General features: G+C 39.9%; 1 protein-coding gene across 1 annotated transcript in view; it reads right to left on the reverse strand.

Annotated features, from left to right (window-relative positions):
- Positions 1–27,217, reverse strand: part of GABRA1 (gamma-aminobutyric acid type A receptor subunit alpha1) — a 516,827-nt gene extending 489,610 nt beyond the window's left edge. The window contains exon 1 of the mRNA XM_078650719.1: positions 27,141–27,217. Coding sequence (XP_078506845.1) covers positions 27,141–27,169 — 29 coding nt within the window. The 5' untranslated portion in view covers positions 27,170–27,217. The remainder of the gene's footprint in view (positions 1–27,140) is intronic.
- Between the last annotated feature and the right edge of the window lie 578 nt (positions 27,218–27,795).

Below are 27,795 nucleotides of genomic sequence, written 5' to 3' on the forward strand. Positions count from 1 at the left end.
GTAAGGAAGATAGCAATACATAATTGCATAAACGTTTAGAATAAATATATTACGTACGTTATTAAATATTAGCAGTTTCTGTCTGTAGGAGTGGGTGAATGCTGAAGCTGTTCTTTTCAAGCAACAGCTAACTTTCGTCATATAATGGTATTAAAAATGCTTAGACAAAATTATTGAAAATGGTTGGTGCCAACATAATTTTCTCATGGCTGTGGAGTTTACCATACAATTATAAATGTACTGCATTTGCCTTATAATTAGCCACATAATTTGCAGATGTCAACAAGAAATGTTTATTCTAGCTCGAAAGAATAAATAGATAGACTAAATTGGCCCAAACATAGATGTGTGCTGCTTTTATGAACCTCCGGGACAGATGGAGTGCTGATACAGTGTCTCTCGAGGGGTAGAAGAATTTTGGAAAACACTCACTTCAAACTCAGTCAATGCGCAGACGCTGTAAACAGCAGATACATGTAGCTCTTCCCTATCCAGTGGGGATTATTAAGGGCAGTGTAGCTGACACCAGATGTCATGTACTGAAAGCGAATCCCATTATGCAGCACAACTATAAAAACAAGACTACCCTGGTGATATTAAAATAGAGTAAATATCTCACAGTAGGCTACCATCAATTTGCACTGAACGTGTAACTACTTGAGGATAACATTAGAAAAAACGGTGAGGATACCTCAATATATATCAAGAATGAGAGGTTCAAATTGTTTAAAGTATTTTGAAGTCAAGCGGGTCGTAGTAACTTTTCGAATGTTAAGGTTTTTCTTTGATGTTACGCTCATAAACTTTATAGAACACCATCTTGATGGAGAGAAGAGTATTATTTCAATGTGCAAATAACTCACAATGAAGCATTTGTTTGTGAGTAGATGTGACACACGCATTTGTATTTAAGCAAGTCCTGTCTTACCTTTCACATATCCCTGCATATCCAGGACTAAATTAAATATATTCTATGAAGAAAGCTTTGCTAATCAGACCCAATGAACACAGTTAATTACCAATTCCAGCTTGAAAATCATCTGCTGTACTCAAATATGCCTTGAGCACTTCCATTTTACGAAATAAATGGATTCAGATCTCACGTGTGGGTGTTGTTTACCTCATCCTTGAGTGCGGGAACTATTAGCTATGCGAGATCGTGTAAAACAGACTCACCAGCCTCCCACAGACGTCTTAAGTGAGGGTTTTTTCTACAATACATTTAATTGGAATATAAATTACAGCATAATTAATCTTTCCTAGTGCTAAATCAACCCCCACAGTATGTGTAAACACTAATCCTAGTCCCGTAATGAATTGTATAACATATCAAATGTCTGGAATTTACACGAGCTGAAAACAATACTTTTGTAGTGTGACAAGAATTGCATCTGAACACTTTTCTTAAGGTTTGGTTATGTCGACAATTTAAAGTTTGATCAATTTGGCCATGATCACCGACAATACTTCCTGCTGTACGACAAGGGATGATGCAAATGTATGGAGATTGAATGAAGGCATCAAACAATTCAGGGGCCGATTTACAAGCCCCTTGCAACACTTTTACGCCGCCATTGTGTCACTTTTGTGACGCAGCGTCGGCGTAAACAATGCGCCACAATGCAACATATTTACAATGTGACACATCTAGTGAAATGCTTCAAGTTGTAAAGCCCTGCGCTACATTATACCTGCATCAGATATAATGTATACAGGGTGGCGTTCTGTCGCAAGGAGGCCCCGTAAAAGTGACACAGTGAAATTTAAGAGATTTCACTGAGTCACTTTTACGTCCCCACTGCGTCAAAACCTTACACCTGCTTGTAGCGGGCGTAAGGAGTGACTCAGCACAGCAAATATAGGGTGCTCCCGAGCAGTGCTGGAGTTGCGACGCGCTTGCGACACAACTCCAGCACTGCGTCACCTTTACGTCATCAGATGCATCACGCATCTGTCTATTCTTGCGCCATGGTGCGCCGCATTGTAAATGGTTGCGCAAGGGGTCTCTGCCGTGACGCAAAATAACTGGCTCATCCCTGCTGATATGCAGGGATGCTCTAGTTATTGTAAATTTGCCCCAAGATTTTTAATCTGAAAGCCAAAGAAGAACTGAAAGTATCATTTTGAGCATCATATTTCGCTCACCAGGATAGGTGTGGTTCTACGTGCTCACTACTGTTCTCCAACTTTGTTCCACTACATCTAATGCACGCAGGCATTAGCTGTCCCAGACCTGGTTACTATTTTACACTCTTTCCCTTGCTTGATATGTCCCTTGCACTGTTCTCTATTTCATGTAATGAAGGCTATTACATATTAGAATAATTGTTCATCCTCATACCACTAAAATTTTCAAACATTGTTTTCATTCATGTAGTTGTCAATACGTTAAATCAAATTGATTCATCTAACTTCATGTTCAAGTCTTAAAATTGCTATACCAAGGATTCGAGAAAATTTTCAACTTTTATGGAATTCACTACGGATTCCAGAAGTACTCTTTGGAATATGACACTGCAGTGCTTGTGCTCTAAACAGCAGCAGGTGCTCACTATATCGCCATTTATTGTCACAGAGTGTGCCAGAGGAACAATTCAGTTATTTCAGAGCAGGTATACAAAGCTTTTGGAAAGTGCAACTACCAGGCGCAAGTCCTGCATTTGTACAAGCAGCTGAAGATGTCCCTGATTTCCTTTATGTTCCTTTGTTTAAATAACACCTACCTCTTATTTAAAACATTTAAATAGTATGGCATAAGATATTGCAAAAAGTTCTTTAATAAAAACCAATAAACGTAATTCCAAATATAGAGACAGTGCATTATAACATCTGTTGTCTAGTTGGTCCAGATCATTCCTAGCAACATAGACTGGATCATTTTAACCCACCTAATACAAACCAATTTTCTGGCTCACCAAACCCTCAGCATATAAAGGAACTCACAGTAAAAAAAGACATAGCAAGACATAGACACAGACTGTTCACACCATTAAGAAGAACTGACAGAACCAGTGAAACATTCTGTACAAGTTCAACCAAAAACAAAAACACCCAATCCACATAAAACATTATAGTTCTCAGCAGAGTCCTAAGTTGTATGAAATCCATTTAATAGGGAATAACAGCAAACACATCTTTTCCATGAGGGGCAAATAAGTAAGCTCATTCAGCCCTTTCTCAAAGTTTGTCTTTTGATGAGTTTTCTAAAGGTGTGTGATATACCAGTTGGTCACAATGAGCACATACATAGGTTAAGAATACACAGAAGTACATCATGGGCAAAACTGTTGAAACCCAATTCAGTCTAGAAGGACTAAAAAATCGTTTCACAATTCAGTGAAACATTTGTATGATGTGGGATTTAAAAATATATCTCCGCTGTTGAATATTGGTAGGTTACTTCATTCAGAGGTTCTTTTTTATTGGAAGCCCAATATACAGATGTTGCACACGATATCATGTTAGAGAATATGGCTTTCATTAAGTTTATTAATCATGACACAGATCTTCAAAGATTGTTCTGAGCTGGGCACGCCTAAATTGCTCTTCTACACCCTCACTGGCCTGTGTTTCTCTGGTAGGGCAAACTGTGGAAGTGTTGTATCTTACGTCACCATTATTGTAAGATGAGTTGTTCTCTTAGCATCCACATTTCATAAACGATGGAATGGTGGAGCTCCCTTTATGTCAATGAACAATGTGTTTGAGTTTTGCTCGAATGAATTGGGTGCTTTGTTGATGAAATCAGATTAAGATTTTAATCTACAGCCCACTTTTTCAGGATCTATGGTTCTTAATCTTTGCTAAAAGTACAAAAAGGATTTTTTGGGAAATGTTGTCCTCTAGTCCGTTTAAAGGTTAGGGTTTTTTGCCAACTCCTTGGCACTAAAAATGCAGCAGTTAGACTCATTTTGCAATGCCTCCTTATCGAAAATATTTTTGTCTTGCCTATAATTTTACAAAATGAAACACTCATCAAAAACTTTGTATTAGAGGGGTGGAGTGTAAACGCATAATATTTTGATTGCTAGCTCCATCAGATAAATCAGGGAGTTTCTCTCATTTTTGTGCTGATATGAACTGTCGTCAGTTGAGGCCAGTGCTCACTTTGATGTCGTGCTTTTCCACAAGTCCGAGTGAATTGTTGTTGCATTTTTAGGGCAATAATTTCAAATAGAGGCATCTATGGTCAATTACTACTTTAAAGGGGCAGATTTTGATGAAGAGAAAGTCTCGGTTCTGGATTGCTACTATTGGATCCATAGCCATCGGTCACTGTCAGCAGGCACTAGGGAGGTTGTCAATATACAGGACCACTGGAAGTAGACTTCAGGGTAGGACAAAATTATGTGACAGGGTTAACTAAATGCAGCTGCTGGAAAAAGCACATTTTGGATTATGTGGCCAATGCACTAAATTCATACTTATGCCAAAAACCCTGTGGCCACAGCATTACATAATTTTGATGGCCCTGAACATATTGCTTATCATGGCTTCTTTATATTACAAAAAGATACCGTTTTGGATCTGTTTTAATTTTCCATAACTTTGAATTTGCACATCACATTTCTGCCATCTGGATTGCCTTTTAGCTGAGCCAAGTTTCTGGATCTACATTTCTGTTTGGATGTGAGGTTTGCAGCAGATCAAGTCCATTTAGGAGGATGCTATGCCTCATTCTTCACCCCATGCCCATGTCTTTGAGTGCCTACACTCCTATTGTACTCACCTGTTCATGTTTCCGACTGTCTGTCTTTTTGTCTATCCCTACCCCAGTACCCATCTGTTCCAAATCCATGTATCCCACTAACCATATGCACAAATGTTCATATCCTTCAGCGTTCAAATCTCCTAGTGCCCTTGTCTTTCTGTGTTTGTGTCGATAGTAATAATGTCTATAAGTGTCATTCTCTCCAATGACAGTTTCCCCCAGTGTACTTGTAGCCCAGACCCAAAGCATGCTTGTGATCTGATTGTGCATTGTGTACAGATGCCTCTGTGTGTGCTAGAGTGTATATTGATCTGAACATTTAATGTGAATTCAAGTGCAATGCTAGTGTTTCTCCGTGTCAATTTTGAAGCTCCGGCTGATGACAGTGAGTCGAGGGTCTATAGAGCATAGGTGCAGGTGCCACGTATTGAATGTGCATGTGGGTGTTGATGGAGCAAGGTTTCACTCGTAAAGAAACTTGCTCGGATTCAACCCTCTCGAAATAATATATAATATTTTAATCAACATGTTTCGTCTTACTAATAACGCACCACACGACATTTCTAGCATCTAGGGGAAGCTTGTATATGTGCTTTCACTAACAGTAACTTGAGTGACCTAATATGGCCACCGCAACACAGGAACTCTTCTACGCATGCGTCTGTCACACTCACATGACGTGACGTATTCTTTGCTTGGTGGGAAATCTTTGCTTCTGCGAACTAGAACTAAAGATGGCTGCTCTATGTTTTCATGTGCTAACACTTGCATTGCTGCTTTTATTAAATTGTTCGTTCTGCTTAACTCCTAACGCTGTAGTCAAAATAAAGTAATGGGAACAGAGTAGAGATAGGTGGTATACAATGCATTCATTTATTCTTTGTTCTAAAATTGTTTCTCTTTGACTTTGCTATTAGCTTGTACTTGGGCCTGATGCAATCTTGCTGCACTCCATTTTACAATCCTGCGACTGTGCAGAAGAGCTCAAGAGTACACAAGTCATGGTATTGAACTTGTGCCAGTGACTGGTCTTGCCTGAAGATGCGCCTGGGAAAGTCACCCTTCGACCTCTCGAGAGGAAGCAAAATTGAACATTTTTAATACAATGTAGTTGTTATTGAAATATCCATTGTTGGGTGGAATAAAATGCATGGGAAAATAAAGTTATGGGCGGGAAAGAAAATTTGCATTATTGAATCAAGTGACCTCATAACTGGTATGGTGTGATGACCTCTCCTCGTCTTTTGACCACTCAAATTGAGGGAATACACACATTTACAACATTGGGGGGTGGTACACTGCCCTGGAAAATGGTATATCTAAGGTAGGCTTAGTTAGTTAGATTGTCCGACTTGTCCGAATAGCTGACCTGTCAATGACCCAACGCACTCAATAGGCGATCGAGAGCAGAGGTGCTGGTGGAGCACTTTGTCAAAAGAATCAATATCCTAATCGGGGTTCTGGGAAGGAGTTCGATTACCAAATCGGGGTTTCTGAGGGAGAAGATTCGCTAACCCAATCAGGATCCAACTGTTAGCCGCAGTGAGGGGTGTGACGCTGGTGTTGCACTTAGTTGAGGGTACTTGTTTCCAACCTGAATCCATCCTAATTTGGTCATCACTGGTCCTCATCTACACCTGTGCTGTCTTACTGGCATCTGAACTACTAGAATTTCTGTTCTTTATCCCAGCCCGTGGCCAGGGTTGGTCTTCACACCATTCTAGGTGTATATAAAATTCATGTGGGTATGTCATTGTACTGTTTCCCTTTTCTTACCCTTCCTATGTTTCAATGCTTAAAGAATGTCTCATAATATTTTCACATCATCTTACTTTGATTATTTTCTTCCTATTTGAAAAAACTCTAATTAAACTGGTATGGACTCTCACATTTAAGAATTTACATAGATAAAGTGTTTAAACCTTTCACGAGGCTGTGGTTATTTTATGAGTGCAAATGTTTATATACTGCCTATTATGCTAACACCCTTGATCCCTTAGGACTCTAGGTACTGGTGACTAGGATTGGTAAATCAATGGTATAGGTCCTAAATGGTTAATTAAAATTCTGATTAAGCATAGCTTTACCTGTTCAAAGTGTGTATGTTTTTATGGGCCCAGGGGAGTATGATAAAACAAGCATGTGAGCCCGCGCTCAATCAGTGTGAGCACCAGTAAGAATGGGTGCAGTAAAAGTGCAGTTGAGGTCCCAGCGGATATAGATAGAGCAGGCAGTAACTTGTGCCAGTGGGTGCGGCCACAGTACAGTTAGTTGTCAATGTGTGCATTGTGCTGGTGTGGCACTAAATACAGGGGGGGAGGGCTTAAGAGAGGTAAACCCTGTTCCCCTCAGTGCCTTAGAATCGGTGTTCTTCGCTTTTCATTGGGAGAAGTGGACATCTGTTCAGCATATGTGCTACTCCCACACTGTTCCCCCGAGGAATGACAAAGTATGCAAGTAACCATAATGCAATTTTTGAGATGTGTGAGATTTACTTTCTGGACAGGAAAACTCCCTGCACTTCTGTCATTTGGAGATATAGCGTTTTCTCTTGAAGGTCAGTGGTGGGGATATCTGCTCTGCAGAGTGCTTACAGATGGTACATGGATGTGTAAGATCAACATGCATTCTACTGTGTCTTGGAGCTTATGTAACTGATAGAAGAGGAATGGATGTGGCTTGCATGCATTGCTCACTTTACCAAAGTGCAGAGATATAAAGAACTGGCTCCTGCCCCCCCTCCCCCGCCCCCCCCACACACACACCCTCTGGGTACTAAATGCTACAAACACGAACCTAAACAGTGACTGTCCTGATGCACATTCATAAAAGATAACCTTGGGCTAGACGAGTCTAACATGCACATGGCAGCCCAGACAGCCACATAATATTCTGCAGTGAATAAGAAGGAACAAAGCAAGACAGCAGTGCCCTTGAGGGAGAACTCGGTTTGAGCTGCTGGTGTGGTGTCTATAGCAGTAAGAAAGGGAAATGAAGCAGGTGATGTGTTTCAGCATGTTCCCTTCAATTCGCTACACTTTGATCATATGACCCAAGGTCATGTCATCATAATTGGCCAATGGCTACCAAAATAATTTGCATACATAATGAGAGAGGGATAGTTAACTGCCTAAACATGGTCATCCTCCACCTCTCCACTTTCATTTGTCATCCTACTTCCAAACTGATAAGCAATGATTCACAAGGACGGACCTTACAAAAGTGGAGGTGTTGTCACTGAAATAGGTAAAAACATGTCCACATGTGTCACTACAGATTCATCCAAACTCCTTTCCTTTGAAGTGATGTATGTCAATATAAAACAATCTCAAAATATTCCTTCCTGCTTCCATAACCTATACCAACCACAAGTTAAAATGCTGCATTGCTTGAACACTCCACTTTATTCGTCCATTCCATGTCGACTAACTAATTACTCAACTAATATTGTCCTTAGTAGTTTTACTATGCCATGGAACAGTAGCGGTCGGTGGTGGGAGTAGCTGCCGGGTGGTGCCATGGGGAAGGGGCGGGGCAGGGTGTGAGGTTAGTAATCTATGGATTTCAGAGGATTACAGGTAAGTAAAAATATGAATAAATAAATCGAATTTCGTTGCGCGCACTGCATCCCCAAATGCGATGCAGTGCACGCAACGAAATTTGTTTTATTTATTTATATGTTTACTTACCTGTAAACCTCCATAATCCATAGATTACTAGCCCCCACTCTGCCCCTCCCCCTCCCCACGTCACCGCCCAGCAGCTACTCCCACCCCCGACCGCTACTGCCATGGAACATAACTAAAACCGGACTCACAGACATTCTTAAATAAATCTGCTTTTTGCTTAATCAATCTCAACTTTCTTCATTCTTGACTCACAACAAAGGTAATACGCTTGATTGTATTATCTCTATGACAAATCTGAAACATTCTGAATAACCTATTAAACATACCTTGGGATAGCACCATGTCACATGTTATGCAGAACAATCCTAGGTCTATACAAAAAAGGTCAAGATAAATTAATAAATATTCTGAGATTTCTGAAAATATTTCTTCTCAGTAACTATCTAAAGAACTTTAATTCATTGCATTCCACAGAAGATCTCACCAGCTATGAAAACAATACCACCCTAACACCCATAAACAAACTAGTTTTCCTCATACTGGAATCCATCAAGGAGAGAATCAGTAGCAACCTCCATGCAAATGGGAGATCAACCAGAAATCTGGAATAAATTCTTTAGAACACATCAAACTTCCCAGGAGAAAATAACAAGAAGTTCTAACTGTAATTGAAAACAAACAATCTACTTTAAAAAAAAGAACACATGAATTAAATTTAAACCAACCTCAAATCGCTCTCTTTAAAGTGATCAAGCATTAAATCACTCCAAATCGAAAACTCATTGTAGTATTTTCAGTCCCATTGGCGACTAGCATCACCACATTCTTCTCCAAAAGCTTATTAGAAATGAAAACTTGTCTTACGAAGAAAGTCTCTCAAGCAGATACACACTCGAACATTCCTCATAGAACTGCTACATAATGGTCAGCCTTTAAACAGGCAAACCTCACAGGCACTCTACAATACATAGCTTTCACTAAATACTTCATCATATTTTGAGGACACCGATCCAGCGCACCTAACACAATTTTGTGCCAATGATGTAGTAATGACAATTTTAAGTATTGACGCCGTGGGTTGTAGAATCAAGAGCAGGTGCAGCACAGATCTAAGTGATTTTTTTTTGCATTTGAGGATTTTAACATTCTCCAATATAATTAATGAACACAGAAAACACAAATAGGAAAGAGTGAGTAGAAGTTCTCTCTCTCTGTTTCTGACTTGTTCCGTATAAAGTTTATAAAACTATAACCAAGAAATCCAAACTATTGAATCATGCATTCTCATGCCGAGTAATAAAAATACGCAACCAATATGCAGAAGACCTCAGACCTCCTATTCTTCTGAGAATAGCCCAAACCCATGTTTTTAGACCGCAATTAAAACCTACTATGTCCAACTATTTTCTCTCATCATAACCAAACTTTGTTCTTCTAAAATTCTTATTCATTTACTCCTCCTAGCTATAAATCGTAAAGTGCTCTGTCGTCCTTGTGTATAGGTCTGACCTCTAAAATATATTGCATACCTTAAATAATATAATTAACGTAAGTAAGCTATGGGACTTAAACTCGGTTCACTAAATTACTCCACTGATGTTCTATTGGGACTACATATAAGCATACCACCAAAAATAACACAGTTGATAATTAACTGCTTTGCTGTAGGAAGGATGTCCTAGCTTGGCAGTGGGTTGAGTCTGGTGGAATATGTTAATTGACCAGTATCTATAAAAAATAATATTTTAGTGAAAAAGAAGGAGCACTGTTCCAAGTGGTCTCTTTTTGAGCTATATCATTGGTTATTAATCCTGAGTTAGATTCAGTGGTTGGGACCGAGTAGTCCACTTTAGCCCACGAGAAGTGGAAAGGTCCATGTGTTCCTTCTCCTATTCTTATTTTCTCAGGAACGCCTTAAAATCTCAAAAATATTGCTCATCAGACTCTGCATCACACCTGAATGCAGCCCTTTTGCAATATAATGTGCAGTAACACCTTTCACAACTGCTTCTGTTATAAATAAAAATAATTTTACAGGCACTTCTGTTTCGCCTACCTGCCAAATATATTTACCCAGATTGTGCTCATTGCCTTATAGTATTCATTCCTATTGAACTCACCTGTCTTTACAGCTCTTTCTTAAGTAATATCATTCTAAAATTCTCCAGTGCCCATGTGTGTCTGTTCAATTTACAGTTGGATGTTCATATGCCGACGCTGCAACTATTACGGCTACTTCTACTATGAACAATACTGAAATTCTTACTACTACTTATAATGCACACAAAAGCAACAACAATAATAATTATAATAATGTAATAACGAGGATAAAAGTAATACTAATTATTTCTAAATGAGTGTTTTATTTGTATCTTTGGAAAGAATAAACAATAAATGTGTATTAAGTTCTTTAACATAATGTTTATAATCTTTCTCTTCATTTCAGGGTTTTGCAGCTGATTGTCAAATGACATGATTGTAGCCTCTCTGATTTCCGGGTGCGATATTAATGCTTACACAATGGGAGGATTAAGGCCGGTAAAAGAAGAGGTTATAATAATATTTGACTCCCCAGAGTGTGGCTTAGAATGAATATTCTAATAAATCAGTTGATACAGTGCAATCTGCAGGCTACTCTTTAATGTGGAAGTTGTGCTACCTTGGTAATGTACCCTGAATTATTACATCAAAATTGAGTCTTTTTATTGGTTTTTGAGGCACTTTAACTACCCATGTATTCTCAAGGACACAACCATACTATATGGAAAACATCCTAGGCTTAACTAAGAATTTATCTCAGGAAATATCAGGCTGAAACGTTGCTGGACCCAACAAAATGGTGACAATCATAATGAACATTCCAACAGGCTTTGTCCAACGTGTCCGCTTACAGAGTAACCTAATACTATCTCAATGATTCCATACAATGTGATGCCTACACAACAAAATCGGTTCCAACAAAAAATGCCAGTTTCACCCCAGGCGTGGCCGGCACAGGTAACCCTTTTCCCTCTCCCTTCGCCCCACCATTGTTTCCTGTGCTTAGTGCCTGGTCACCTCTATGGTTCTGGGAAAGCTTGTCAACATCTTCTCACTGATTGCAAGACAACATGTGCATAGCATCTCTAAAGTTACAGAGTGCAGCAAATTACTTCGTGAATCTCTACAGCAGATTGTCTCAGTTCATTTACAGTGGTATGTTTACAAAAAAACCAACCGTGACTCTCAGGTAAAAAACAAATCACAATTTGACTTTCTTCGAGATTTAATATCAAGGATTAGACTGGAGCATGATGGGGCATATCGTTTGCACAGGATCTGCATTGAATTTCAGCATTTGTGCCTTTTGCTTTGCTCTATTAATATGAGATTTCTCATTAGACAGTTGTCGCGTCATTGGTTACGTTTTCAAGTATGATTTAATCAGTTCTAAGACACGACCGATATTAAACAACTAACAACAGAGACAAAACGGTAATGCAGTTCCTTGTTGTTGCAGGAGCTTTTAATGGTGCTCGCCCGCATACTTGTATGAAACACAGCCCTGACCATGGCAAAGCTAATATCAATGCATCTAATTGTAAAAAAAATAATGGCCAAGGCTGAAAATTCCATTGACGTTCAGCCAGCTACAATAAACTGTACTTGTAAAAGCTGTATTGATATTAAGTTCTCAGTTTAAAGAAATATAAGTTGCGAAAGAGGTCATAGATGGCCAAGCATGAGCAAGTACTATGGTTAACCATTCACAGGCGCCACACTGACTGAGATATGTAGAGAATAACACAGTTTTATGATGAAAACAAAATCATTCCCTGTTCAAAGCATTTCCTTAAAGTACAGAGGTCCCATTTCTTCCCAGCCCTATCTGCCAGGCTATCTGGAGGGGTAATCCATCCTTTGTTTGGAAACAGGACACAGCCTTTTCAGATGTAAGTGTCAGCCCCCACTCCCCATTTCTGCTCGGGAAGGCTATCTGAATGTAGATGAATAAAAATGAGTCCTCTGTCACACCCACCCTTCCTGTGTTTGTGGCTGTCTAAAGGGAATAAACAAAGTGTAGCTGTCACCAAGCAAAGATGTGTATTGGAGATGAGGTGCAAGGCAAACAGAGCAAAGTTAAGAGCAGAAAAATTACCACTTTCTAAAAGTAGCATTTCTTAAATAGTAATGCTAAATCCTGCTTAACAAATAAAGAGGATTTATCACACCATTCCAAACATATGGAACTTGATGCAGCTATCCCTTTCTAATCAGGATTAAACAGCCTATAAGTGTTTTAAGGAATTCCCAATGCTAGCCTATGAGAGGAATAGGCCTCATAGTATGGAAAAACAAATGTACCTGTTTGTCACTACCAGGATATGTAAAGCTTAAAAGTACACGTCTTGCGTTTGAGTTACACAGCACCCTCTCCTTAGGGATACCTAGGGCCTACCTAAGGGATACCTTAGGGATACCTAGGGCCTACCTTAGGGGTGACTTATGTGTAATAACAAAGGAGTTTAAGGCTTGTCAAGTGTTTTAAATGCCACATCAGAGTGGCAGTAGACTGCACAAACAGGCCCTGAATGGCAGGCTTGAGACAGGTTTGAATGACTACTTGTGTAGGGGACACAATCAGTGCTGCAGGCCCACTAGTAGAATTTAGATTACAAAACCTGGGGTATATGGTATTGCACTTACAAGGGACTTACAGGTAAACTAAATATCCCAACCAGATATCCACCAATGTCACCATATTTAGGGGAGAAGCACATGCATTTTAGCACTGGTTAGCAGTGGTAAAGTGCTCAGATTCCTATGGCCAACAAAATGATACATGAAATAGTGGAGGTGAGCAGGCAAACATTAAGGGGAAGGCCACCCTAAGGATGACAGGCCAAACAATATGTATTTATAGGACATGATCCTGGCTAGAGGGTAATACATGCTAAAACATGGTAAGAATATGATGTGAGATTTCATACAAAAATCTTGATACCAGTGAGAGTAAATTTCTCAACTCTGTGCAGTGGCGGCCGGTGGTGGGAGTGCTGTGGGGCGGGGTGGGGGTGGAGCAGTGTGGGGGGTAGTAAACTATGGAATACGGCCCAATGGAGGTAGGTAAACAAATAAATAAATAAATAAAACGGATTTCGTTTCACGTGCTCCACCGCATTTGGCAATGCAGCGCGTGCAATGAAATTCATTTTATTTATTTATTTGTTTACTTACATCTGTTCTGCCATTTGCCGTAGTTTACTACCCCCTACCCCGCTACTTCCCCGCCCCGTCCTACCAGCCCACAGCACTCCCACCACTGGCCGCTACTGCCTCTGTGATAGCTGTTAGATAGGAGGAGCTTAGAAGCCCCTAATGATGATACAAGTGATGTTCTTTGAGCACATGTGCTTTGTGGACAGTGCAGGGTGGAAATGCCTGGAAATTCCCATGAAAACTCTCAAGGATGAGATTTTTGGAATTTTGGCAAGGAGCATTACCATCCTGAACATGGTGTTGGCTATTTACTGTCTTTAACGCCTTAACGGCGCCCGCGATTTTGCAGAAGTGTGGCACTTCCGCAAAAGGGCGGGCCGCATCAGCCATTGGCCGACGGCAGCACTAGGGAGGTAGTGCTGCCATCGGGCAATAGTCGAGGGCAGCACGGAACGGGTTATTAGAAGCAGTAAAACTGTATCCAGAGTTGAAATGGGAGTCAACCACTCCAAAGTTGGTAGAGATGGGGACTCGAAACAGGGAAGCATATTTCTCTATGTAGTCAAAATAAATCAAAAGCAATCAAGGGCCAATACACCTTCTCTATGCTTTTAAGTATATGCAGAAGTTAACCATGCACGTTTATGCATGTGTACATGTATATAGACATTAGTACTGCTGTAAAGCTAAGACTTTTGCAGCATTACATTGTGACAGATGAAAGCTTGGGATTTTTTGTGAATTGCAAAAAAACATAAATTTGCTGTAAACTAGAACTAAGCTAAATTTATTTTTAGGAACCTGGGCATATATTGGTCCGGTAGTTTTACCAACATTAACCTTTTTCCAGCTTGTTCCTTTCTGGATAATCTTGTTCATCTGTCTAAGCACTCTATCTGATTGTTGTATCAAACTGTAGTGAATGAAGAAGCCCTTGCAATCTATTGAATTAACTCTCCTACTTATATGATCTATAATGTACATAACTTTAGGCAATGCTATATTTTTCGCATGTCCGCAATGACAATCTGAATTGTAATAACATATAATTATAGGCATCTGCTATGATGGTACAGGTTAGAAAGAGCTTAGACACTTTTAGTCTCTCCTGATGAAAGTAATAATAGCTTACTAAAGCAAGAGACCATGCAGATGCTTTACTCTTTCCACCTTTAGAAAACAATTACGGCAGATAATGGCCATTTTCTTAAGCAAGAAATGTTATATTCTGCTCTGGAAGTTGGCGTACAGTGAACACTCCACCCCATTTCACGAGTTAAGAATGTGCATATCAGAAAAGGCCTTTATTGTCTTTTACTGGATAGGAGTGATTGAGCTTTCAAATCTGCTAACTAAACCAACACAAGTTTATGGTGCAAGAATAGGTGACCTGTCACTGGCCTCTTCTGCACGTTGACCTCCTTTCGAAGAGCATTACAGCACGGTCGAATTCATGAACTGAAGCTGCTATGATAGACAAACAAATGTTATCTGGTAACTAGCATAATCATGAGTAATATTGCTTATTGTTCAATATGTGATCCTATCAGTTTTGTCACTGGGGACACTGAGTGAGCAAGTGATATTCACCGCAGCACAATTGAATTGTTCTTTTTAAGGACTTCTGAAAGGACATATCAGCTGATTTTATTTTTGGAAGAGATTATTGTCCCGCACAGTCCCTAAAATGTTGTTGCTTATTTGTGTTAAGCTTTATCATGGTACTAGGGAAGAGATTATCGGGCCCTTAGAATTAGTTTCCTATGGACAACAATTTGTGAGTCCACCACGGATGTGTACTTTTACTCACGTTCTCTAACTTATATTTAAGTGACCTTGATTCTAGACTAAATTTCTCTCCTTCTTCGTTGAAGGTTTTGTGCACTTAAGCAATGGTTAGCAACCCGCAAATACATGTTTACAAAAATCAAATTATTATCTGCTACCTTCAAAGCTTCTTGATTTATCAGTGCAAAAAATGTTATAATAAATCCCAAGTTATAAATAATTGGGTGTGCATTTTGATACATTATTGATTTAGATTCCTCAATTGGCAATTAAAACACTTTTCTTAAATTAATCGATGCACTGCACTTATCAGTATCAGTGCCAGATTTGGCAATTTTCTTTGTGCTCTTTTTCCAAGCACATAATTCTAAGGCAATAGTGATTCACACTTCTTCTGCTATTCTCTGGCAACTGATTTCTTCAAGACATGTCCTTATAATTGAGGGGTTTGTTTGGCATAACTTCAACAGTATCAGAAAATGTATGCTTTGATAAAATTTTGTTCGGCAATGGGGGCACAGTCTAGTCAGGAAGTTAATGTGCGGAAGCAATTGTGTTTACTTTCTCTAACAAAATGTTGGGTTTGATATTCTCTTTAACTGATAACAGTGGGTGATCAACCATAACAAACAGACATATGACACAATTATACTCACTTTTGGGGAGCATTGACTTGGCGTTTTTTAATGATGCTTCTGCTATATCCCAGTCTTACTTTTTTGGTTAAAATTCATTTCATCACCTATCAGTAGGCGATGATAGAAATCCCCAACCTACTCTTTAGGACTACCTCTCATTTTAAAAAAGACAGCAACCAAGCCGCGCTCTTTTTTCTGGAAATGCTCCAAGCATATGGAACAGCCACGGCCCGTGGAGGGAGTTTCGGTGGGGCGGAGAGGCGGGGCGGGGCGGGGCGGGGCGGGGCGGGGCGGGGGACGGGCAGGCTGGGGGGTGCTATAAACTAGAGTATGGATAATTGAAGGTAAATAAACAATTTGATAAATAAAACAAATTTTGTAGTGCACCCTGCATCACATTTTGCGATGCAGGGCACGCTACGAAATTTGTTTTATTAATTAAATTGTTTACTTACCTTCAATTATCCATACTCCGGTTTTTAGCACACCCCACCCTGACCCTCCCCCGCCCCGCCCCGCCTCTCCGCCCCACCGAAACTCCCTCCACGAGCCGTGGCTTATATGGAACTCCCTATGGTGTGACCTTCAAAGCAACTCTCCCTTCCCTTGCTTCAAGAGAAACCTGAAACTCCTCCTCCTCAACAAATACTTTAACTCCTAGTTTTAGGGATCTTAGTAAAGTATTGCTTGATCAGACCTAGATTCTCTGTCTGAAGCTGCGGTTCATTTGTTTCTCTGACTTTTAGATCATCTTGAATTGTGTCTCTATTTATATATTTATGAGTTTTTTATAGCGCTAGCTGGACCTGAAGGTATCAGAGCGTTTTACATATAATGCAAGATCATTAGATTGAAGTGCATGCAAAAAAACAGACAAAGAAAATCATTTGGCCGCAGCGGTCCTTACAGTATGCAGACTTAGGAACCACTTGAGCTACAAAATGTACAAGACATAGTGGACCGCTGAAACACTAATTTACCTGCTACAACTGGTCAAGGCAGAGTGGGTGTGAGCTTTGGGAACATAGCTCAGTTAGCGTGTGTGTTAAAGTATTTGTTGAGCAGCAGGTGTTTAAGGTCCCATTTGAAACAGGAAAATAAGGCTTTGCAGCGCAGATACTAGGGAGTGAGTTCCATATCATGGGAGCGTTTCCATGGAAAGAACGTGAATGGGAGGATTTATTTTCCAGTTTGGGAGGTTTAAGAAGAAGTGTGCTGGAGCAACTTGGAGATCTGGCTCTGCCAGCTTTCTAAAGTTTGTTCTCTAGATATTTGGGATTATGTGTGTGAAGGGCTTTTTGGGTGATGCAAGCAGTCTTGTAGAAACGTCTTCCTTCGATTGAGAGCCAATTGAGTCTCTTGAGGGCTGGTGTGATGTGCTCAAACCGATTACAACCTGTTATTAGCCTGGCTGCCATGTTCAGAACTGAACTTAAGGGGGCCCGGTGAGTTTTTGGAGTTACAATGAAGATGGTGTTACCATAATCCAGTTTTGAGAGGACAAGTGATTGCACTACCATCTTTAAATCTTATGGGGGAATGAAAGGTTCAATTTTCTTGAGGTTCTTTAGTGTGAGGAGTGCTCCTTTCGCTGAGTTGTTGGTGTGGGCTTTCAATTACATGTTTCTGTCCAGAGTGATACCTAAAGACTTGTTAGAGAACAGTTTAGAGCATCCAAAGTCTTGAGCCATATGTGGATTGATAGCAGGTTCTTTTTCCAGAATAAAAGTAGTAGTTCAGTTTTGTTGGTGTTCAGCTTTAAGTGGTTGATATTGAGCCAATTTTGTATCTTGATTAGTGTGGTATTCAGTTGTAGGATGTCACTGGGTGATTTAATTTTGTAATAGAGTTGGGTGTCATCAGCATATAGGTGATATTTAACCCCTGTTTGGTTCAGGATAAATGTAGGGGGTACCATGAAGAGATTGAAAAGGGCTGAGGATAGAGTTGAGCTTGGGGTACACTGTGGGGAACTAGTGTTGGTTTTGAGAAACAATTGTTGATTTTTATTTGTTCTGAGCAATGTTGCCGGTAAGATGTGAACCATCTTAGGACTGCGCCATTGATCCCAGTACGGTTCTTGAGTGTCTCAAGTAAAACAGGGTGATTTACGGTATCGAAGGCAGCCGATAGGTCAAGGAGGATTAAGAGGCATGCATCACATTCATCCAGGGATCTGCGAATGTCATCCGAGATATTGAAAATACCAGTTTCAGTGCTACAGCCTTTCCTGAACCCTGATTGGAAGGAGTCATGGAGGTTGCATTCTTCTATGTGTTGGTTTAGTTGTTGTAGGACGCACTTCTCCAATGTTTTGGCTAGAAAGGGAAGGTTGGTTATAAGTCTGAGTTTAATGAGGTCATTGGGGTCGGCACCTGGTTTTTTGAGTATGGGTGTGATTTGGCCTAGTTGGAGGCAGTCAGGAACACTGCCTGAGGAGAGAGATGAGTCGATGATTTTAATCCAGAATGGGGCAATGATATGGTTGAAGTTTTTAACTATTGTGGAAGGCGTAGGATCCGAAGTGTGAGATGTGGACTTCAACTTCGGACTTATATTAAAGACTACACTTTCAGTCTTAGGTTCAAAATTAGACCAATTCACTTTGCTTTTCATTTGAAGGAGATCAAGGTTGAAATTAGTTTATATAAAGGCCATGCGGTCCTTGATTACATCAGGAGGGTGTTCTGCATGTAGGGGAGTGAGGCAGAGGGGAAAGTTGGTAGGGATGTCAGAATTGTGACTTGGATGAGGGATTGTTCAATTTTTTCAACTTTATCAGTGAAGAAGTTGGCAATTTCTTCACATCGTGCAGTGGTGGATTTTGTTTGGTGTGGGGCAGAAAGGGTAGTTTGCCGTTTAATAATGTTGAAGAGGTCACTGGGTCTGTTCTTAGCGTGGTCAAGTTGGTTGCAAAAGAAAGTGGCCTTTTCTCTGCAGATGTGCTCCTTGCAGGAAAGCTGTGCCGTTCTTAGGAGTGACAGGTTCATTGTAGAGGGGTTTTGTCTCCATAACCTTTCTGACAGTCTGAATTGTCTCCTCTCGTTGTTAAGATCTGAGTTGAACCAAGATTTAGGTTGGATAGAACTAGACTGCTTCAGTTGAGCTGTGCCATTTCTTCCAGAACAGCAGATACTGCCGTGTTGCAGTGGGTTATGAGGTCATCAGCTGTGTGAGTGGGAGGTTGGTGCTGCAGTTGGGCGCAGATCCTAGTCTCCAGTTCTGTCATTGAGATTTGCTTTGAGTTCCTGGAACAGTTCTTGGGTCTGTCGGAGGGGGTTATTTGTAATCTGAGGTAGATCTCTATATTAAACAGTATGAGTTGGTGGTCTGATCAGTAAATGGAGGTGATGGATCGAAGTGAGACAAGATCATTTTTGGCAATAATCGCATCTAGAGCCGCGCCTTTGATATGGGTCGGTACGTTGCAAAGTTGGATTAGATCGTTAATTTCACAAATGTTAGTCAGATTGCGTACTGTGGTATCTTCAGCATTGTTCTATTGTTGGTCACTCTACAAGCACCTGATGGGGACCATTATTCTATTGAACACTCGCCTCTTATGTTCTTTGCATTACTGCGTTACTGTATTCTATTCCGATCAATGTGAAGCACTCAGACACCTACGGGTCTAGCTAGCGCTATTTAAAACTTATATCAATAAAAAATAATTAATTAAAAGAGCTGAAATATCCTTAGTTTAATACAGGTGGGCAGCTTGAGCTCACTACAAGGTCTTCTGTTTAACTGAAATGCTATGCTTATCAGCAGAAAAAGGAAACATTAATCCATTTCTTTAGTTCAGAATATCAGCATAGACTTTGATGGTAGATACGTATTCAGATGTATATTTCAAAAGTGCTATTTATTTATTACCTAAATTCGAAGCCCTTATAAGTGATTAAGATGATATTCTAAGGATATTCAGAATTATCATTTGAAATCGGATGATAAGTTTGTTTCGCTGGAAGTTTTAATGTGACCCTTTAGCATTTATCAGGCAAATCACCCAACCAAATGTGCTGCAATAAGAACTGAAATGTGTACTTAGGCACAATGATGTCATATTTTACATACTGATTGTAACTTCATCTTTTTCCTATCCCCTCTTTGAGAATAGTCCAGAATAGATCATATTTTAGTTTCACATTTGCTCCTATCCAGTATCAATGATGTTGAGTTGGAGATAAATGCAGTTTCAGATCAGGCACTAGAATGATTAAATATTGATTTGTGCATCAGTGTTACTGTTTTAATTAGTTGCTAATGTTTAAGTGCTTTTTAAATACCCCCTTTCACCAAGAACAACACTTAACTGAGGTTCACAGTTCTGGGATAGTGATATTTTGGAGATTAATGAGATTTCAGTTGATTCAATAAATGCAGCCTGTGATTCTCTTAAAGCATATTTAAGCAATAAGATTATTTCTTTGCATCAGGGAATAATAAAACGTATACGAGTAAAGAATTAAGCATGGCAGGGGAGGTAATGAGGTTGTGTGGGCGTTTGTTCAACACAAAATACAAAATTTACAAAGATTAACAAATTCTAGTGTAGGTTATAATTATTTCATGTATTGGATAGCAAATTTTATCTTGAGTGGTATTAGGTAGGAATTTTGGACCAATGGAGGAAACGCATAGAAAATATGAGCATACGACAGTAAATACAACTGTGCTTCTATGAAGATATCTTTAGTTAGGAAACCAGACAGTAAAGCTGTATTTTCAAAAGGAGAAAGTAATGGTGCTATCCAGGATTCTTCGACCTCAGAAATGTAACAACATTATGCCTTTGATATGTTTTCCAAACACTTAAATGTCTCTAAGGTTGACTTATTTTTACATGAAGTCATGACACACAAAGTTTTGCAATCAAAGATTCTCTAGGGGATGAAAGGGCATCTGGAGTGGAAGGGATTCTGGTCGATTACGTTGTTACCCTTAAAAAGAGTTGTATGTTAACAAGTAATTTGATTTATGAATGATATAACTGATGGGCATGGCTTGTGAGCTTAACAAAAAGTATCCTGGTGCAGAAGCTTTGAGTGAGTGCAAGCAAATTGTCAAACTATACCAGTTAAAGACAAGCAGCAAATTCTAAATTTAAAGTATGAGTTTGGGAAAGAGTAGTGGATGTCATAGAGTAACTCATTTATTTATGTGACTACTTCTCAAGCATACGTATATAAACGATTTGCTTCTGTAAACTATTTGATTGTTCCAGCAGCCATATTGGGAAAGGACCAACATTGATTCATAGAGGATACCTAATCAGTAACAATGCTCTTTATAGAGGATACATAACAGATAACCATGTGACAAGGTCCAATATTGCTACCAAGGAGTTCTGATTACATCATCACTAAGAGGCCAAAGTCAAAATTGTTTGTAATGTTCACCAGACCCATAATATGGTAATATTAGGGCATACTACACAAATTACAGGTCATGTAAGTTTTTTTTATGATACTTGTTCATTTACGTACAATTACCACAAAAATAATGTTGTTTTTCTAAAGATTAAAAGGTTTGCATAAAGTAGGTTTGCCATGATATTATGTTTGAATGCAGAAAAATAAGAAAAACATATACATTATGAAATTAGAAAGAAAGGGTTTTAGATAAAACAGTTTTTTCTTTTGTAAAAAGTACTTTTTGGCTATAAACATCAAAGCTTCACTGGCAAGACAGAGCTAACAATGGGCATTGATTGTAATTGTGGCTCCTGGTTTTATGGTATTTAATTTTTTTTACATTTCTGTCTGTATTGCTCCATATTTATTTTTGGGCCATTTTATCTGTATGTATCCATACTTATTTTGTGTTTTGAATATACATGAAGCTGAAAAACTAATTTTTCAATATATATTTAACCAATAGATGCGGACTCATACTTTGATGTCTGTTGTGTTTTAGCTATTTAAACTGTCAAATATTACATAACAATACATCCACTGGTAAATACTAGCATTATACCATAAATGTACATTGAAAATGACGTTATTTCAAAACAATGTCATCCTGTTTTTTAAGTTCCCATGCTGTCCATATGCTCAGCTGCTGGCCAATAATTCAGCAAAGATAGCACGGAGGGACACTTAAAAGGAGTAAAATGTTCTGTATTTCTCCATTTTTAAAAGTAAATGCAGATAGAAAACACATTGTTTTCTGTCTGTATTTATCTGTAAAATTCTGTAAAAATGAAAAACAGGGAGCCTTACTTGTAATAAGAATAGTTAGCTTTCGTGAATTGATTGTTGATTAAAATATAGACAGAGCGCCTGTTCAGATATATGTGGCAAATGTGGTAAATTCATAGTCATTAATTTAACGCTGCAGCCAAAGATTCTCAATTCAGTGGCTGCTGTATTTACCACATGATTATGGATTTTCAACATTTGCCACATAATTTGAAGGTTTCTGAAAAAAAAGAACTTCTAGCACAAATCGGTTAACATACCGTAATACTGCCAGAGAATATGCTGCACAATTAGCATTTTGCGACATACATTAGATAACCTTGCCACATAGTTAGCTTCTCTGGGTCTCATAATCCTAGTAGCCCTGCCAATGGTAAATCTCTCGAAAAGCGATTTGAGGATTGTCAGTATGGTGGTTAAATGCATATTCTACACGGAATCATGAGCTATTTTCCAAATTTAACATTTCTCTGTTCTGATAAAATGCCCCTTTTTGCATTGTCACCCTAATTTTTTGCTATTTTTCCAGGGTTTTAGACTCTGCACACTGGGGGACTGCTGTCTAGTGTTGAGTGCATGTACTCTGACCTGTAAAACATGTAAAATTGGCTAAGCACTGAATGTCATATTTAACTTTCCCATAAGGCCATAGTATATGGTGCAGAAATACATCCATGGTATTGAAAGTTAAATGGCACTTGTGCACTGCTGCAGTTTAAACCTGGAGTCCGACCTCTCAAAATACCCTTTCTGACAGGAAAAAACTCCCTTTTAAATATGAACATGTCATCCCAATTTAGGCCTAGTAGCACACAAGACAGAGTGCATGCTATTTTAAAATGGGACATATGGAAATGTAAAGTTACCATATTCCTACAGTGACATGGCCCCAAAATAGATTCACACTGGGGAATGTCCTGGCTGTTCTATAAGGGAAATTGGATTAAAATGTTAGCTCTGTTATCTTGGGTTTGGGACTAACTAGAAAAATTGTTCAACCACTATGTTTAATGCTTATTAAAAGTTCAATTCACTTGTGAATTTTGGGTTTTTATTAAATACCTAGATAAGGGTAACTTTTAGAAAGTTACATTTTTACTGCCTAAAGCTCCTGATTGCTAATTTACATTAGCTCCCCAGCAACTGCCTAATAAGTGCTAGGCCTTACTAAGGTGTAATAATAATTTTTTATTGTTTGATTATTTAAAATCTTACAATTTGACATATAACATGTACTATAATATAAAACCACTAAAAGCAAAATAAAAAAAGATGCAGCAGCAAATTCTGAACCAGTTACAATAAAATATACCAAAAAGTTTAAAACTATTTCTTACTGTGCAAAAGTTTTCTTAACTATAATCTCCCAGTTTTGCTTTTACACTTAGTAAAAACTTTACAAAAGCAGAGTTCATACTACTTAATAAGGTGTACAAATGACTCGCGAAGAACAGACAATTCCCTGGGTGTGGGATGGTGTTTTTTATCCCCTGGCAGGAAAACGTGTTAAGGTTGATCATGAAACTTCATTAATTGAAAAGGGACTTGCCCTTTCATAAGTAAATATATGGTGAGACCTTGGAAAGCCTGGCACAAAACCCAGTAGGATGGGAGCAAACCCCAGAACCGGTTTCGAGTGACCAGAGAGGATGGAACTGCTCATTTCCAGGCCACACCTCTGAGTGGGCACACAAGCTCTGCACCAGGGAGGAAGGGTTACCCTATCTTGAATTTTCGAACTAAGGTGCACTGTGGGATTGTTTGGAGTAAGGAAATAGAACTACTGCGCAGTTCTCGCAAGACTTACGTTGGATTTAGGGGTTTGCAGGAGAGAGACCACAGCATGGAGGGGAGGGCAGCCCGGAGTTGCCATAGTACAGGTGAGTGCCTTTTTTCTTTTTTAGTTTGTATTTTAATATTTTTTATTATAATGGGGGTGGAGGTGATGAGCGAAGCAGAGTTTGTGTTCATGCGGTGAGGGGTATTGGGTCCAAGGTCTCAGCAAACCTGCAGTAATAGAGATGATCTGGTGGGGTTTACTCGTTCATGACCAGTAGCGTCTCCTGGAGGGAATGCTGTGGACAGTGGGGCGGGGTGGGGGAGGGGCAGGGTGGCGGGTGGTAAACTATGGCATATGGCTGAACAGAGTTACGTAACTAAATACATTTAAAAAATGAATTACATTGTGTGAGCTGTATCGCCATTTGCGTTGCGAATGCCTTTACAATGGCCAAATGGCCTGAGGCTCCCTCAGGGGGTAGGGAATCGATATCTAGGTTAGGAATGCGGTCCTTTCCCTGTAAGCCGTGAAGCAGCAGTATTGTCGTTCAACAAAAATGGGCTGCAGTTAGAAGACTATAGTTTGCATTCACACAACCAGACTTTGAATTTGACAGGAAGCCCACCACCATCTGACGTCTCTCCAGGAGAATGAATGAGACGACTCTGTGTTAGTCAAAGTGTGGAGACTGCTCTCTGGATCACTTCCCAAGTCTGATATGGAAGTAAACTGCACCATAATGTCCACTCTATTCAGCTCTGAAACACCATCGTAGTGACCTGTTTCAAATTGTTCCCAGCTAGCACAAGTTCGTAACCACTTTTGACAAATTAAAATATTGATGTAGACATCCAGGAGGAGATGAGAGGCTTATACAGAGAGTTTACTGGAGGAGTGTGGCTCACTGATTAGAGCGGCAGACCCTGATGCAGAGGTCTGGCCCGGGACCAGGGTTCAATTCCCGACGCGGCAGGGTCCTGAGCCCAAAAATGTCCACGGACTCGACAATTCTCGCCTCGGTGCCTATTCTAATCATGGGATCCCACGCTGCAACTCTAGGCAATAGCTTGCTTAATCTCCACTACGGCGGCCCACCCCGCTGCGGGATGCCTGGCTTTCACCTTGGGAATGCCCAGTATGGGTTATCCCACAGGGAAAAAGCCAGGACGGGTTCCCAAGGCAAGCGCCTTGATGCCTTCGGGTGATACGTGCGCTATATAAATCGCAATACATACATACATACATACTTAATTGTAAACATTTAAAGATCAAATAATCCGCCCTGGTTCTTTCTCTATTGGATCACAGAAACGTATGTGCAAGAAGGAGGGCCTAGGCATGAATTCCATGTCCTTAAAGTTGTGAATTGTGGAGCCCAAGTAAAGTGGTGTCTATGGATTAGCTGTTACCTTTCCATTGACAATGGCAACTATCTGATGGTCTTTTCTCACCCGATCTTCTGCAGGCAATGTTGTCTGCCACCGCCGGGTGCTAATGAATGAATCTGTGAAACAAACTGCACAGACCGGCTCACTTGCAGGACACAGATGGGTGTTCAAACCTCGCTCAAGGTGAACACAAGATCAAAAAGACGGAAATGCCCATTGACAAACCGGACACCTTCCTGGCAGAGGCGTGAATTACCCAAAGGCATAAAACGCGTGATGCAGCAAGGCAGCATCCAGCGTGATTGATGAGATGCAACCAGAGCTGAGCTTATGGGATAAGCAATAATTATGCCCCTAATGGAGTTTGTGGTTCCTGGATTTACTGCAAGTTTACCTCTTACAGTGCATTTCTGCGGCATTTAATAGAGTGTTAAAACGCAATTGCACGTTCGCCTTACAAGTGAAAGTCAATCAGAAATAAATAAAATGCTTTTAATGACAGTCTTCAAAAAATACGAACACAAAGATCCTTGAAGAAAGTGGATTACTTGCACGGGTGCATTACAACAATTTAACAGTTTTAACACAGAAAACGTGAGTAAAAGTCCATGGCGATTAATCAAGATGGCCAGAAAACGTTGGCATAGGTCTCTGAGGTCAATTTATTGAAGATGACGTGTTTAAATAACATCCTACCTTTTGGCGTCATGTGCATATTTTATGTAAATGTAAACCAACTATTTGGTTACGACTCTTTTGATATATATATATATATATATATATATATATATATATATATATATATATATATATATATATATATATATATATATATATATATATATATATATATATATATATATATATATATATATATATATATTGTACAGTACACTAACTCCATCTACAGGTCATTACCATAGTGGCATGTTGTATTTTTCCAAAAAAGGCATGTTACATTCATATTCCTGACAGATGGCTGGCATGATGCAGCGATTCTAACAATTTCTAAATGTAGCTCTAAAAGTGTCCCAATTTCCAGTAACCGACCACAAAACGCGCATGCGCTGTGCTCGTATCCCCTGCACCAACCATGAACCAGTACGCACACTACTGGCACATATATATGACTTTGGCAGATCGGCACGTCTTCCATATATTGCTGCTCTGTAACAGAACAAAGTGCTGATAAATTCCTCGCTGGATCAATGTAAGTACGTTGACTGAGTGCAGCACCGTCCACAAAACCGTTGGCCTCTGTCACCCTGCCTCGAGGTGGGTTTGAGTTAAAAATCAAGATTTTCTAAATGTAATTTTTTAGGATAATATGTTGTTTTTTTCTCAGCTAAACGGTTATGGGGAATATTCGGGTTAAGGTCGTCGAAAATATTCTCTTTCCCACATAGTAAGGAAACAATGACCCTGTGGTTGCAAAACACTGTGTTTAAGCTTCAAATTAGGCATCGACGCGTGTGATTCGAATTTGTGGCAATATGTCACATATTTTCTGCTTGCGAAACACACATCGTGCTCACTGAGCAATGTGCGGTTCGTAAAAGCACTAAGCAAAAAACACTTTTTTTTCCCCTGGCTGCACTTAGTACTAAACTCGCTTGGAGGTGGAAAAAAAATCCATCCAGGGAGCTTGATTTCTTGTACTTGAAAGCGAGTTTCTTAAAAGTAAATGGTTAATTCATTAAAACTGGAACATACAATAATAATGGCAATATAGCATGGCTGGTTTCACCGGAGCCAGGCGTGCGTTTCCCGACCTCGGAGTTATGGCAGCTTGGGCTGTGCTCACCTTATCTTAGTCAGGGACCCGAACAGCATCAACCAGGCCAGCGCGCAGCCCCTGGCGCCGTCTGAGAAGCTCCTCGTCATCGCGGGCTCGTGACTGCAAAGGAAGGAAAAACGTGTAATTAGTGGAGGGCTGGGTGGGGAGGATGTATCAGAAGCCTGGGGGAAGGGTGAGACCCACATACATCAGATACCATCTGAAGAGGTTTGTGAACAGACCCTCTGAAGGGATTCAATAGTACATCCTTTGGGGTGTGATATATCAAGAGACAGGGGTATACATACCAACAGGCTCTGTGGAGGGATGTAGACAGGATATCAACAGACCCTGTGAAGGGAGGTATATAGCTACAGTCCCTCTGGAGAGATATATTAGAGGGATGGTGGCAGACCTTGGGAAAGCCTGGTATCAACAGACCTCGTGCAGGGACAAATAAACCTTCCATGTGAAGAGTATATCAACACACCGTGTGAGGGGATCTGTGAATGGGCACTTTCGAGGGATATATCAACAGACTTTGCGGAGGGATACATTCACACACACTTGTGAGTGTCGCAGCAGCAAACCCTCTCGCAGAGGTACATCAATAGGCTTTGCGGAGGGATACAGCGTCAGACCCTGTGAATGGAGAGCTCAACAAACCAGGTGAGGTTGTACA

This window comes from Lissotriton helveticus, chromosome 7 (genome assembly GCF_964261635.1).
Source record: "Lissotriton helveticus chromosome 7, aLisHel1.1, whole genome shotgun sequence".
Classification (NCBI taxonomy): Eukaryota; Metazoa; Chordata; class Amphibia; order Caudata; family Salamandridae; genus Lissotriton; species Lissotriton helveticus.